The 13,607-nt window shown below is 46.4% G+C and overlaps 1 protein-coding gene across 2 annotated transcripts in view; it reads right to left on the reverse strand.

Annotated features, from left to right (window-relative positions):
- COG3 (component of oligomeric golgi complex 3) overlaps window positions 306–13,607 on the reverse strand; it is a 67,753-nt gene continuing 54,451 nt past the window's right edge. For both annotated transcript variants that reach the window (XR_002336675.1, XM_021065605.1), the window contains 3 exons: window positions 7,887–8,014; window positions 6,763–6,861; window positions 306–2,199 (listed from right to left, as the gene is read on the reverse strand). Coding sequence is in view for 1 of the 2 variants with exons in the window: in XM_021065605.1 (XP_020921264.1) it covers window positions 2,170–2,199; window positions 6,763–6,861; window positions 7,887–8,014 (257 nt within the window). In the remaining variant the exon portion in view is untranslated. The remainder of the gene's footprint in view (window positions 2,200–6,762; window positions 6,862–7,886; window positions 8,015–13,607) is intronic.

The following is a 13,607-nucleotide window of genomic DNA, read 5'->3' on the forward strand; positions in this document are numbered from 1 at the left end:
GTAAAAGTTTCAATTAAAAAAAAAATTTTAGGGAGTTCCCATTGAGGCTCAGGGGGTTAAGAACCAGACTAGTATCGAGTGATCCCTGGCCTCGCTCAGTGGGTTAAGGATCGGTGTTGCTGTGAGCTGTAGTGTAGGTTGCAGACATGACTCGGAGCGGGTGTTGCTGTGGCTGTGGTGTAGGCCAGCAGCAGCAGCTCCAACTGGACCCCCTAACCAGGGAACTTCGTATGCTGCAGGTGCAGCCCTAAAAGGCAAAAATAAAAATAAAAAAATAAAGAAAACACACACAGACCCATGAGGACAAAGTAGGAAGCAAAAATCTTTATTTTTAAAAAAATTCACATTTATTAAAAACAGCAATTTCTAGCCAAATAATATAAAGCATTTTAAATTAATTATTTGAAAGTATGTACACTCTTTGTATAAGTAAACACTTGAAACTGTACAGATTTAAACAATCATTTAGCAAACAAATTGGATCACTACTATCTACTCAGTACTTTTGTAAGGTGTTTGAGTGTTTCGGAAATAAAAGATTCAAAGCACAAGAACGAGTGCTGTGAAATATTTTTATCCTTAAGAACACACTCTGCTCTGTACATCAAATTAAATCTGTCACAGTATTATACAATAATCATGCCCTCATTTCTTTGGAAAGGCTATTTAAAAATCAAATGTACACAGAATATACAAAAGCGGGTATCTTACAGTTTATTTCATTAAACGTATATTTAAAATAGTAAGTGGAAGTACATATAACGTTCCTAATTCATTCATTTCCTCTCCAAGAATGAACATGGACCCTCTTTACCTTCCACCTCCCCCGAAGTAGAGACTCTTAAGCTCTAGCGAGCAACATCCACCACCAAGTTAAACGGAGCTGAAAAACAAGTGACCTGTTGAAAATGACGGACGTGACGATATGGAACCTATGTACACGTGGCGGGTGTCGAAATGCCAGTCACGCAGAATGGGGTCTGCTGGCTACATCCCAGGGCCCTTGTCGGCCAGGGTTCCATCTCTAAACTAGTGTCTGAATAACTCGAAATTCCTTGTGAACCAAAAAGCAGGTGCCATTTACTCTAACATCGAAGACAAAGCCAGTGCATCTGCAGAGCTCGGGGATGCGTCTAATGTACTGGACCGTCCCTGCTATCGTGTGGCCAACGTTAAGGGATGGGAGGTCCACGCCTCGCTTGTCTTTGTTGGGAAATGTGTCCCGCTGCCGTGGCAGAGCTGGGGAGCCCCGAGGCAGCGCCCCAGCGAATACGCAGGACATGAAAGGGTGCGCTTTTCAAAGCACCAGGAGAGCAAAGGCGGTGGGCAGGGAGCTGGGAGCCCTCGCTTTCATGCCTGGGACACACGGCTCATCAGGCTTCCTGCCTCCCTTCTGGGCCAGACTGAGGCGCCTTAAGTGGTACTCCCGCCTCACAAACGGTACCCCCCAGATTCTCCTGAAGGACAGGGCACGTATCCGCCACCCAGAGGCTGCAGCTCCCCGCCTGCCACTGAACGCTCTGCACCTAAGCCATCCGCCTCCGACAGATCCCGGGACCTGCCCTGAGGTCCTTGCAGCCCGCAACTACTCACATCGAACACAGAAAGAGAAGACCCTCAGCTCCCCGGAAAGCAGAACGTGTTCTCAGAAGCATCCAATCTACTCCAAACTAAGCTTCAAAGTGACAGGAGACACATCACATTAAAGAGAGTGGAGGAAGAATGTTTCTGGAAGTCAAAAGAACCGGTCACTGCGGAATGCCCCGTGGTTAAAAGGACTGCAGTGTTTCACGCTTTAACGAACCATACTCAGAAGCTTTCTAACGAGCTGTATTTCTGTAAAGTTTTTTGCACTATTTATTGTAACCTATTTTCATTGCACATTTTTTTGCTAAGAACCATTTCACCCGGCGTGCCCACCATAGCTTCCTCTTAAAAACTTACACTGCTCGTGACCATTTAAATGAGGCAGTTATCAGCGCTCGCAGATTAATCTTTGGCATTTGGATGTTTCTTAAAAGGGAAACCCCAATCGTTTCTCACTTGGCTTCCATTCCAGTCTGCGGTCAGCACGGAGCAGCCACCGTGTGGTTCTCGAGTCAGCCCTGTACACTTGTCCGGCGCCCTGCAGGATGCACAGGCCTTCTCCACGCGCGCCCCGACGGCTGGTTATTTAGAAACTGACAGTAGGAGGTTCAGCTGAAAGGCGAAGAGAGAGGCCACGTTAGTTCTGCTCTGGAATACCACACTCAAGAAAGGCTGCTGAGATCTTCAAAAACAGAAGGAGAGGAAAGTCTATGATTTGTAGCAGACTGACCTCGCACAGACAGCAGTGAGTGAGGGCTTGGAGTGAGATCTTAATTCTCGGCTCAGGAACGGAACCCGGGCAGCCTGGATGAAAACCAGGAAACCCGGCCACTAGACTGGCTAGAGGCTGGAGTAGAACGGCCCTGATTCTTGCCCCCGCTGAAAGCCAAAAGGTTTCAAGGAGGCAAAGACTGTAAAAGCAGGCATAAAGTTTACTGCTAGAGTCATGATACAACGTGTGGGCGAGCACACAGAGGAGTTTATCTAAGTCAGAAGCAAAGAAGTAACACACCCCCTACAGAGGAGAGCGGGGCGTCCCCCGAAATGAGGAGCCAGCCAGAGAGCTGAGTTAAACCTCTTGTGCAGGTCTGTTCTTCCGGGTCTTGTTTCCCTTTAGCCACTTATCTTGTCTGAATTCTCACACCTGACTGGACACAGGACCCTCCCCAATAAGTGTGCGCATCTTTTGGCAAAGATGGATCCCAGAGCAAAGGGTGCCAGGATGGTATCAGGACTTGGTGTGGCCTGGCGCCCCTCCCTTTCTGACGCTAGGATCTAATGGGGGGGAGGGTCTCCTCGACCCCAGGAGTGACTGAATAGTCATCTTTCTTAGGTGGAAAATGAAACAAGGCCTAAAAGGACACAGATTCCTTTTTATCTAACGGGCCCATGTGACGGCTGGGTTCCCAAAGACAAAGAGCCCCAAGGCCACAGACCACAGGGCTCAGCAAAGTGACCCCTGTCTATAAAAAACAACCAAGCACTCCCTGCAGTGGGGGAGCCCGAGTCTCGCCTGCTCAGAGCTCCCGACCCCTCTGCTGGTCAACAAACTCCACTTGCAACCTCAAGGCTCCAGCCTGGGCCTCCTCCTTCCCTGGCGTAACAATTTCCCCTCTCTACTCCAGCTGAGCTCAGCTCCTTCAACGAACTTTCTCCTTGAGGTGTCAAAGAGAAACAAGGCCCAGTTTACTCAGCCTAACAAGTCCCGGCTGTTCTCCGCCCAGGGGCCCACCTGCCGCCTACCTCAAGCCTAGTTGTAAGGGATAAACTGGACCCGCAGCATAGACCAGACCCTGAGGCGGCCCCTGGGCTCTGTGCATTATGAGGGCCCCTGGGGAGAGCGGTGCCATCGCCGATCCTGGGCTCTCAACCCACTCAGACTCCAGCGAGGGAGGCAGGAAAAACCGCAGGCCCATGCTGACAGGGGACAGAACTGGACCTAAATAATCAATCCCCCTTTTTCGACGCAGAGCGTGGTCTGGGGAGAGCTGAATTCTTTACATGACTCTTCACTGCACAAGGACAGGCTGGGCAGGTGAACTTCAGCTCAGGTACTAACTCTGACCCAGGAGGCCCCCTCCCACTCTGCAGAGGAGGGCGACACACGGAGCCAGCCTGGGAAAAGCAGAGAAATGGCCAGTGCGACAGGAGGAGACAACAGACTGCACTCTGCTCATCTGCCACCTAGGCCCTGCAGAGACGCGGGGCTGCAGGAGCCTGCGCTGCGTCCTTCTGCACAGTGGGGCTTTGCTAATCCACATCGTCGCGCCCCCCCCCCCCATAACCTCGCCTGTAAATCTGCCCTCCCAGTGAGAGGACACAAAACCAGCTCTGTGTCTTTCCTGCCAAAAGTACACAACCTGAATCGAATCACGCGGAAACACTGAAACGACCCCCAACTGAGGAACATTCTGCAAAAGAACTAGCCTGCCAAGGCCAAGAAAGCCCAAAAAGCCTATGGAGCTGCTCCGGGTCAGAAGACACTCAAGGATGTGATGCCTGACAGCAACCCCTGGACCGGGAAAAAGTCTCTCGAAAGGCCACCAGCAGGACAAAAAAAGTCTCTCGAAAGGCCACTAGCGGGGCGACTGAGGGAGCGAGAATGTGGGCTGGGGGTTAGGCAGCGGGATGGATGGGGGCGGCAGGAAGGCGGATTCCTTGCTCTAAGGAAACGTGCTTTCTGAGGAAAGGCTCCAGTGTCTCCCAACTGCCCCTCAAAGGACGGAGAAGAAGAGGGGAGGGCACGAGGGAGAAGCAGCGATGACAAAGCACTGGGGCAGCGTGCAGACAACTGGGTGAAGTCCCTTATTGCCGTCCTTGGAATTTTTTCTCTAAGGCGGAAATTAAAATAAAATGAAGTTATCAAAAAAAACTTGTGTTGTCATATGTGGGAGCTTAAGAAGACGTGTCACAGCTGTCAAATTTCCAGGGAAACTTAAATGGGCAGAGAAAGTGACAGTGAACCAGAGGAGTGCCCTCCAGGAACACTCCGTGGAATCGGGGTCCGAGGTTCTGGTTCCTGCTCTGTGAGCCTCTGTCCAAGTGACTCAATCGGGAGTCAGCATTTAATCAGCTGTTATTATTACCCAGAAAATGTTAGTGGGTTAGTTCTGAAAGCGGATCAAGGACAGTGAGGATGATGGTCTCTGTGAGTGGTTTTCACACTATGTGTCTACTGCTTTCACCCACTGGTACGGCATGAAAATAATTTAGTGGTTCATCGGCAGAAGAGAGAAGAGGAGCAAAGCAACCGAGCAGCGCACAGCGTGGGTGGTTATTATAAAACTTTTCCAGACACAGGCACACACTAACACACGCGTCTCACCGGCAGGAGAAAAGTGGGAGCCTGGGAGCTCTGCATGCCCTCGGCCAGGCACCCCCCCATCAGGTGCTCGTCTAGGCCGCTACCATGGTTACCTGTGTCTGCATCACCCATCACAGGAAGCCCAGGCCTCCCAAGTCATTCCTCCACCTCGAGGCTCTTTTCCAACCTCATGGCCCACCCCTCTGAACTCCCGAAGCCCAGCCCCCACCCCCCACAAGCCTGCCCTGCAACCTTCTCAAAACGACGGGTGTTTCTTTTGCACATGCCTGGAACCACTAGCCGGAGGTGGGATCGGAGTCTGCTCTGTTCCTCACTGTTATTTCCAGATCCTTCTTCTTCCCTCTCCGGGCACCTTCCCCAGCTCTGGTTTTCATGGTCTCAGCCCAGGCCACGCTTCAGCCTCCATCTGCGAGCCCCCGGCCATCACCCGGCCCTGCATTCTTGGAGCTCTCAGAGCACTACCGCTCTGTTCTAATAAGACTCCGGCAGGAATTCTGCTTCATTCCACACAATCACTTCAGTCACTCCTCTTTTTTTGTCTTTTTAGGACCACACCTGTGGCACATGGAGATTCCCATGCTAGGGGTCGAATCGGAGCTGTAACCGCCGGCCTACACCACAGCCACAACCACACCAGATCCGAGCCGTGTCTGCGACTTACAGCACAGCTCTCGGCAACGCTGGATCCTTAACCCACTGAGCGAGGCCAGGGATCGAACCCTCATCCTCATGAACACTAGTCGGATTCATTTCTGCTGCGCCACATCAGGAAGTCCCTGAGATATCTTATCTTGTTAAAATATGACCCTTAGAGCCATGCAAGGAAATTCATCCAGCCGTGGGAAGGAATGAAGTCCCATACACACCAGCTACAACGTGGAGGGGCCTTGAAAGCATCACGCTAAGACAAAGAGGCCAGTCACGGACAGCCATGCGTGGATCGACTCCATTTAATGCGTTGTCCAGAACAGGCACATCCAGAGACAAAAGCAGGTCGGCAGAAGAGGGGGAATGAAGAACCTGCTCACAGGTAGGGGTTTTTTTGAGGGAGGATGAAAACGCTCCAGAATTAGAGAGTGGTGATGGTTGCACGACTTAATGAATATACTAAAAACCACTGAGTGGACCACTTTAAAGGGTGGGTTTTACAGTATATAAGTTGTCTCGATTAAAAAACAACCCCATTCCTCCGCCAGCTACCACCCCATCTTTTCTCTCCCCATGTGATAAAACTCACGTCGAAAGACCACCCTCCCCGCAGCTGCACCCGCTCCAGTCGGGCTCTCACCAACCTGACCGACCTCCCCTCACGCTCTAGTCCTACCACAGCCCTAAACTAAGCTTCAAACCAGAAACACGACGCCCGCCAGAGCACCAGCCTCCGCCTACCCAATAAAGGCTTGCTGAGCGAACTGAATAAAAGGATAATAAACGCAGACTCTGTCTTTAGTTTTCTTAATTTAGGGAAGAGAGGAAAGAGGAACACTTGTAATGTCTGTTCTAATCCTTAAATAACTTTATTTTTTTTCATCTGAAACACGGACCTCCTGTGCATGTGGCAAAGTTATTCAGCCATCTAACACCACTCCTTGAATCTTTCACAAATCGTTTACTCATCTTGAACACAGCAACCTTCAATATCAGGAAACCTTAAAAAGCAAATGAAAAGTCTAAAGCCATCAGCAGATACCGGTGAGAGCAACTCAAAGCGGGAACTCTTGTTCATCCCAATAAGACAGGGCACAATTTTTAAACTTACAACTAAAACATGGTTACGCAAAGACATTCTCTACTCAAGCGAAAGAGCTAAAAGGTTATGAAAGTTACAGGGGTCTTCAGACACGGATTACCTGCTCCATAGAAGGACACGCAATGATCTGGGCGTCTTCAGGGCTGAACTCCTCCTTTAACAACGCGTGGAACTTCTGGAAGACTTGCTGAATATTATTCTTAGAAAGAAGGACAGGCCATCATATTGCATGAGTCACTGAAAACACACTCGACTGCATTAAACACGAAGCACTAAGACAGCGAAATCTTCTATTTGCGAAAACAAGTGGAGGAAATGTATCTTCCACGCAATTACCAAAGACATATAATTTACACTTACTATTTCACGAGCTAAGACTTATCAGATAAAACTTGCTGGAAAAACTAAACTCTAGCAAACCTTGTCCCCCCCAGAGAATGAGCGTCTTCAGCAGCAATTTCTTACACAAAAGATAATAAAGTTCCCATCACATAAAATGTGCTTTAAAATTCAACCAACGCCTTGGGTGAAGATGCGAGCTCAACACAGAGCAGGAAGCTGAGCACTACATTTGCTCTGACATTTCATCCCTCAGTGGCTACTACAAGCCATTTATTTGCACCGCTCACCAGTAAAACAGGCTGCAATTCCTGGAATGCTGTTCCCTCAAGTGCTGGGCCCCATCTCGTGTGAGGGTCTGATTACTTATTTATTTATTATTTACTAATATCTACCTTTGTGCCATAGGTAAGAAGGAAATTAAAATAAAATGGGGGGAGGCGTAATAATCAGATGCAGGCTTTGTTACGTCTTTCAAGAACCACAGTGAGAAGCTCCCATTGCAGCTCATTGGGTTAAGAGCCTGACTTGTATCCATGAGGACTGGGGTTCGATCCCTGGCCTTGCTCAATGGATTAAGGATCCGGCGTTGCTGTGAGCTATGGTGTAGGTCGCAGACGCAGCTCAGAGCCTGTGTTGGTGTGGCTGTGGCGTAGGCCGGCAGCTGCAGCTCCAATTTGCCCCCCAGCCTGGGAACCTCCATATGCCTCAGGTATGGCCCTAATAAGAAAAAAAAAATAAAAAGAATCACAGTCATTTTTAATCAACTGCACTAGAATAGTAGTCCAACATTTCAAAATGTTTACTTGAAGAGGAAAATGATGGACAAGGCGAGAACACTTGAAGAGACTGGCCAATATTCAAATAGGTGATCGGAATACTCACCCTAACAGGTTTAAACAAGATGAACTCGGTATCTTTATTGGATAGGTACAGTGACATGCTTCTCAAGGTCAGGGGCAGCTTCGCTTTTATTGTCTTGTAGGCACTTGCCACAAGGTCACTGACCTTTGCTGGAAAGAAATTAGCCTCCTTAGTAACACAAATAAAAAGAGAGGAAACATTTCCATTTTAATTCAGAGGGGAATAAAAGGAGAGAAAAAGAACAAGAGAAAAGACTCTTTATTTCCCCAAAGAATTTCTTTCACTTTTCTTATTTATCAAGTTTAATCACAAACCCTATAAAACATTCATTAAGTATCTACTACATACAAAATTCAAATTCTAAGGGCTAAAGAGCAAAAGAAATCCCCAGCATGGCTCAGGACATTCACAGGAGCTATAACATGTGCTTTGGAATTTGGAGATAAGAGGTAAAGTAAAATAAAAAGTCATTTGCAGAGAGACACCAGCAAGAATTACTTCATAATGAAAGAGCTTATTCCTTTGCAGAAGTGACTCACAGTAAGAGATCCTCTCTGTCTTATGAGGTCATTCAGAAAATATCCATACATATTCAATGGGAACTAAAAATCCATTCATTACATTTTTATACTGTATTATCAGAAAGGGAACAGAATCCCAGAAAACTGTAACTGAAATAATTAGTAGCCCAGGTGTTGTGTCTGAAAAGAAGGACAAATGGAAAAGAAAGGTAATCTGGAGTTTCCGTCGTGGCTCAGAGGTTAACGAACCCGACCAGCATCCATGAGGACACGGGTTCAATCCGTGGCCTCGCTCAGTAGGTTAAGGATTTGGCATTGCCGTGAGCTGTCGTGTAGGTGGCAAGATGCGGCTCGGATCCCGAGTGGCTGTGGTGCAGGCTGGCGGCTACAGCTCTGATTGGACCCGCAGCCTGGGAACCTCCATGTGCCACGGATGCAGCCCTAAACAAACAAACAAACAAAAAGACAGAAAAGAATAGTAATCTGTGTGAAATATTTAAAAGAGAAAATTACCTAGACAGCTATAAAGGAAAAGAGTGATTAATAATTTCAAAGATGCTCAACATCACTCATAAAGAAATACATATTAAAAAACTGAAATATTTCAGACTGGTAAAAATTATGAAGGCTGAATGGCTACATTTGGCAGGGGTGTGGGGAAACAGGCCCCCTCATTCACTGTTAATGGGAGTAGAGACGGGTCCGACCTCTCGGCAGGGCTAGCAGGCAACGTCTAGCAAAACCGAAAGTACACTCTTCCACTTAACATTTCCACTGCGAGCAATTTACCCTACGGACATACTCACAAAATACCAAGATATGTGTGTTTATTAAAGTGTATGGAAAAACAAAAGCCAAAATGATTTAAATATCTATTAAAAGAATTATTAAAGAAACTGTTCTATAGTGACGTATCCTATGCATCTATTAAATAGAATGAGTAAAGCTGGATATACCAGTATAGAAAGGGCTCCAAAATACAGAATAACTATGTTTAAAAAAAAAAAAAAAAAGATATCTTGTAAGCAAACAGGGTGGGAGGTCCCTGGAGAAAAAGAATCATGCAAGGCTTTCTTGACACAAGAGAAGCCATTTTTGGCAGAAGCCAGTTTGTGACCTAAGCCTGGCCACAATGCTCGCCCCTGAACAGGTCTCAGTAATTAATGATCTTAAGTGAGGGAATGCAGAACAAAGGAAAAGCAGCCAAGAAACAATAGTTCGGCGATAAAACTGGATCAGGGGGTGCAGAGAACAATCTGGTACCCTCTTCGAGTTCTGCGGGAACTAAGGCTGCACCCGCCCAGGCGGTGGATGGGATGATGAAGAGGACGCTCGGGGCTTCGATCAACTGAAAAGCTTGGACTCTGATGACCTCTGCCCCGCTCAATGCTAAATTCTCCTCTGCTCAAGCCCCTTCATGAATACATGTACTCTTAGCTTAAAACTTTCCCCTTCTGCTGTTCTGAGAGACACTGCTTTGGAAAAGACCTAATAAATCCTTCCTTCTCCTGATCTTTGGTTGTGTCTTTTGGCTCAACGGTCACCAAGAGGCAAACGCAGTTTTTCAGATAACAACAGTATAATCTTATTTGTGGACCATATTTCAAGTCGACATATGCTAGGACACACACAATCTGGGAAAAGCTGCTGTTAACAGTGTAACCGAGCAGGACCCTGTGGGGCTCCTGGGCACAAAAGCCTTTCTATGTCCCCATTTCTTAGGAAATGGGCCTCATTCAGCCCCGATAGCCTTCCCTGAGTTCCAAGGGGTAGGTTCACACAGTTGCTGATGAGGGAAGGAAAGGGACGCAGTCAGGGGAGGAACAGCCAAGAAACAACAGCACGGCCATGGGGCAGGAGCCTGGCTGCTTCTCAAAGGATACACACAACGGTGCAGGCATCTTGTACACCTAAGAGAAAAGCTGCATTCCTTATGCTTCTTTTTGAAATGAATACTTTAAAACTGAACAGTTTAGAGTCCTTCCTTGTCCTTCTCCCTGGCTTAATTGCACCCTAAACACAGTCACCCGTAAACTAAAGATTAGGCACCTGAGCATAAGTACAAGTGCCTGCGGGTTGCAGATTATTAGCACAGGATGTTTTTCAGGAGCGTCCCTAGTCTGTTCTCATGGCTGATCAAGACACCCTTTTCCCGAGGACTGTGATTCTAGCCACTAACCCAGAGGGCCACCATCACGACCATGCGGAGAGCTCCTGACTCCAGCTTGGATGACCAAGATTCCCCCAAAGAAAGAAGAACGCATGTTTGTCCCAATCCTGATTCCTATCTGGAAACCTGTTTCTTTCCATTTTCCTATTAAAAATGCTCTTCAGTTCTTGCCAGTGGAGGGCACAGTCTTTAAAGGCATTAGCCTGCTGTGACCTCCTTTGTCTGGAGAAGCAATAAAAGCGCTTTTCCTCCTTCACCCAAAGCTCTGTGTCTCCATTTGGCACCAGTAGACAGAGGCCGAGTTTCGGCAGCAACAGTGGTACCTTTGAGAGAACTACTTTGGGCGCAGAGGACAGAATTACTTCTCATGGTATACTTTTCCACAGCCAAATTTTATACCGTGTTAAAAAACGTCTTTGCCTGAGAAGGGCTGCAGAGGAGCTGGTAAGGAAGAGCCAATGCTCTCAGGAAGAGAGAACAAAAAATCCAGGAACTGCTTATTTTTCATAAACAGATGAAAGCTCCTAAAGACAATTAATCCCAAAGGTGCTATCATCTGCTCCTATTATCACTAACACACTCCAAGAATTACTGGTCAGTCTTCAGAGCCCTTGATGATCACAAGTAGTCTGTGGAGCCGGGTAAATAAAGTATCCTAGTTCTTAAAAAGGCATATTTCCCCGAGTCAATTAACACACTGGCATCCTAATTATAACTCAGCCGCCTGAGTTTATCTAGAAACGACCCCAAGACGTGATCAAGTCTGCATGAACAGGTAACCCTACGTTTCCAGGGGCCCAAGACAAGTTCCTAGACTATTCTTGGTGTTCCCACCCCAAAACCCCCCAAATCTCTGACATTTAAGTGTAGGCTTCTCATATTACAGATCAAGAAAAAGCAACTCCATAGCTCCCTATGGCTGAACGGGATGAAAGCTACAACTAGGTCAACAGAAGTGTCACCGCTACACTGGCTAGGATCTCCTTACAAAGTGGTTTACATGACAAAGAAACAAAATAGGTTAATTAAATGACAAAAACAGCAAGCCCCATTGCATCCAGTCCCCCCCCCCCAATCCAGTCACTTTCCTTTCATCTACCCCTGCCTTACCAACGACAGCGCTAGTGATGCTTAAGAGCTCAGTACATGTGACATGGGCAGTTCTGCTAGGAATCCACCTGAGAAAACGACAGCCCCTATTTTGAGCGAAAGAGAATCTTTCCAAAGGGGAAAGAAGATATATTAATTATGCATCAAACCCCTGGGTTTAGCTGCACTAACTGTGCCTGTGCCAATTTAGTGGTTTCTACCTATTTAAGAAAGATTTACGGCACCCAAGAGTTTCATTTATATTCATGTTCAAAACAAAATCAGCTCCTACTTCTAAATAAGCTCTGCATGTGACTGAAATCTTGAGCCAAAAACCCGATTAATTCAAAGATGATCAAAATTCCTTCTAGGAATTGGTGCTGAGTTACAGGCACACGGGTCTGCTCCTGACTCTGCGGGGCCACAACAAGTGGTTACCACCAGGCTGACTATGGTTAGAGTCTCCAGTATTGTCAGGAAAAGACAATGGTTTTCTGCCTCTTGCGAGAATGTACTGCACCGAGCATGCTCTCTGTCTTTTTAGTAAGGTGGCAAGGATTTCGATCTCATACACAGCACAGAGGTTTAAAATAATAAAGACAGTATAACACTCACTGTCTCCACCAGAGTAAACAAAAGGCCTAAAGCATGTCACAAAGTTTATTTGCAAGAAAGCGAATCAATGCCAACATACTCACACCATCACGGTTCATAAATTTGTGGAATACAATCCTGCCTTCCGGAGTTCCCGTCGTGGTGCAGCAGAAACGAATCCGAGTAGGAACCATGAGGTTCCGGCGTTGCCGTGAGCTGTGGTGTAGGTTGCAGACTCGGCTCAGATCTGGCATTGCTGTAGATTGGACACCTAGCCTGGGAGCCTCCATATGCTGCAGGTGCAGCCCTAAAAAGACAAAAGACAAAAAAAAAAAAAAAAAAAAAAATCCTGCCTTCCATCCGAAGACAAGTGATGATTCTCTGCCTGTACTTACAAATCTTCCTAAGAGATACCGAGCTGCTCTTACAACCTCTGTTCTACTTCAACTTCAAATTAACCAGAGGCATTAATAATAATGACTGAAAATTTCAGAATGGCCTCAATTTTTTTTCCCCAAAGAAATAAATACCTGACAGACATCCATTCTTCCACTACGGACGGAAAAGCAATCATGTTAAAAACCCAATTCCAGCTTAGGTGCCTGGAGACAGTCAATTCTTTATGGATGCTAAGCCAGACTCATTCTTTGGCTCTCTCTTACTATGAGCAAAAAAACTTCCCTACCAACCTGAACTCAGCTCACCATAATTAAAATGCTGATTTTTCCACCATCTTGCCCTTCTTCGTTTCAAAGGATCCCTATCACAGCACGGGCCAGGGAGTGGCCAGAAATACCAAGCTAACAAGACGACTGATTCTGGTTTAATGGTAATTTAAAATGTCACAAAATGGAAAAAAAAATAACCCACAAAGCTAGGTGTGATTTTCAATGTCTAACGTGTAATGCTAGAGAAGGAAGGGGGAAAAAAAAACCTTCTAGCATAAAAAAAAAAAAATTACATTTAGGAAAGAGTTAAGATTAGAAACATCTCAAGCATTTCTGCCAATCAACGATATTGCCTGCCAACTCCCAAATGACAGATTTTTATAATTTTTTTCAAACACTCTAAAACTTAAAGAGGATGTAACTTGCATAAAATGTAATAATGTCCAACTTTTTTCACATACAAGTTGAAAACAGGAGCATTCTCTAATTAATTTCAGACTATCAAACAGTATTTTCATCAAAGTTCCAAGACAATGCAAAGCAGGTGTACAGAAACCAGCACATTCAAAGTTGCAAAGTGTTTCCATCTAAGTCATATTTCATTTTTAACTGCGTGAGTATGTACGTGTGTGTGTGTGTGTGTGTGTGTGTGTGTGTTTTAATTCTCCCTTCCTTGGAATGCTTGTAGAAATGCAAGTGG

This window comes from Sus scrofa, chromosome 11 (assembly GCF_000003025.6).
Source record: "Sus scrofa isolate TJ Tabasco breed Duroc chromosome 11, Sscrofa11.1, whole genome shotgun sequence".
In the NCBI taxonomy this organism is placed as follows: Eukaryota; Metazoa; Chordata; class Mammalia; order Artiodactyla; family Suidae; genus Sus; species Sus scrofa.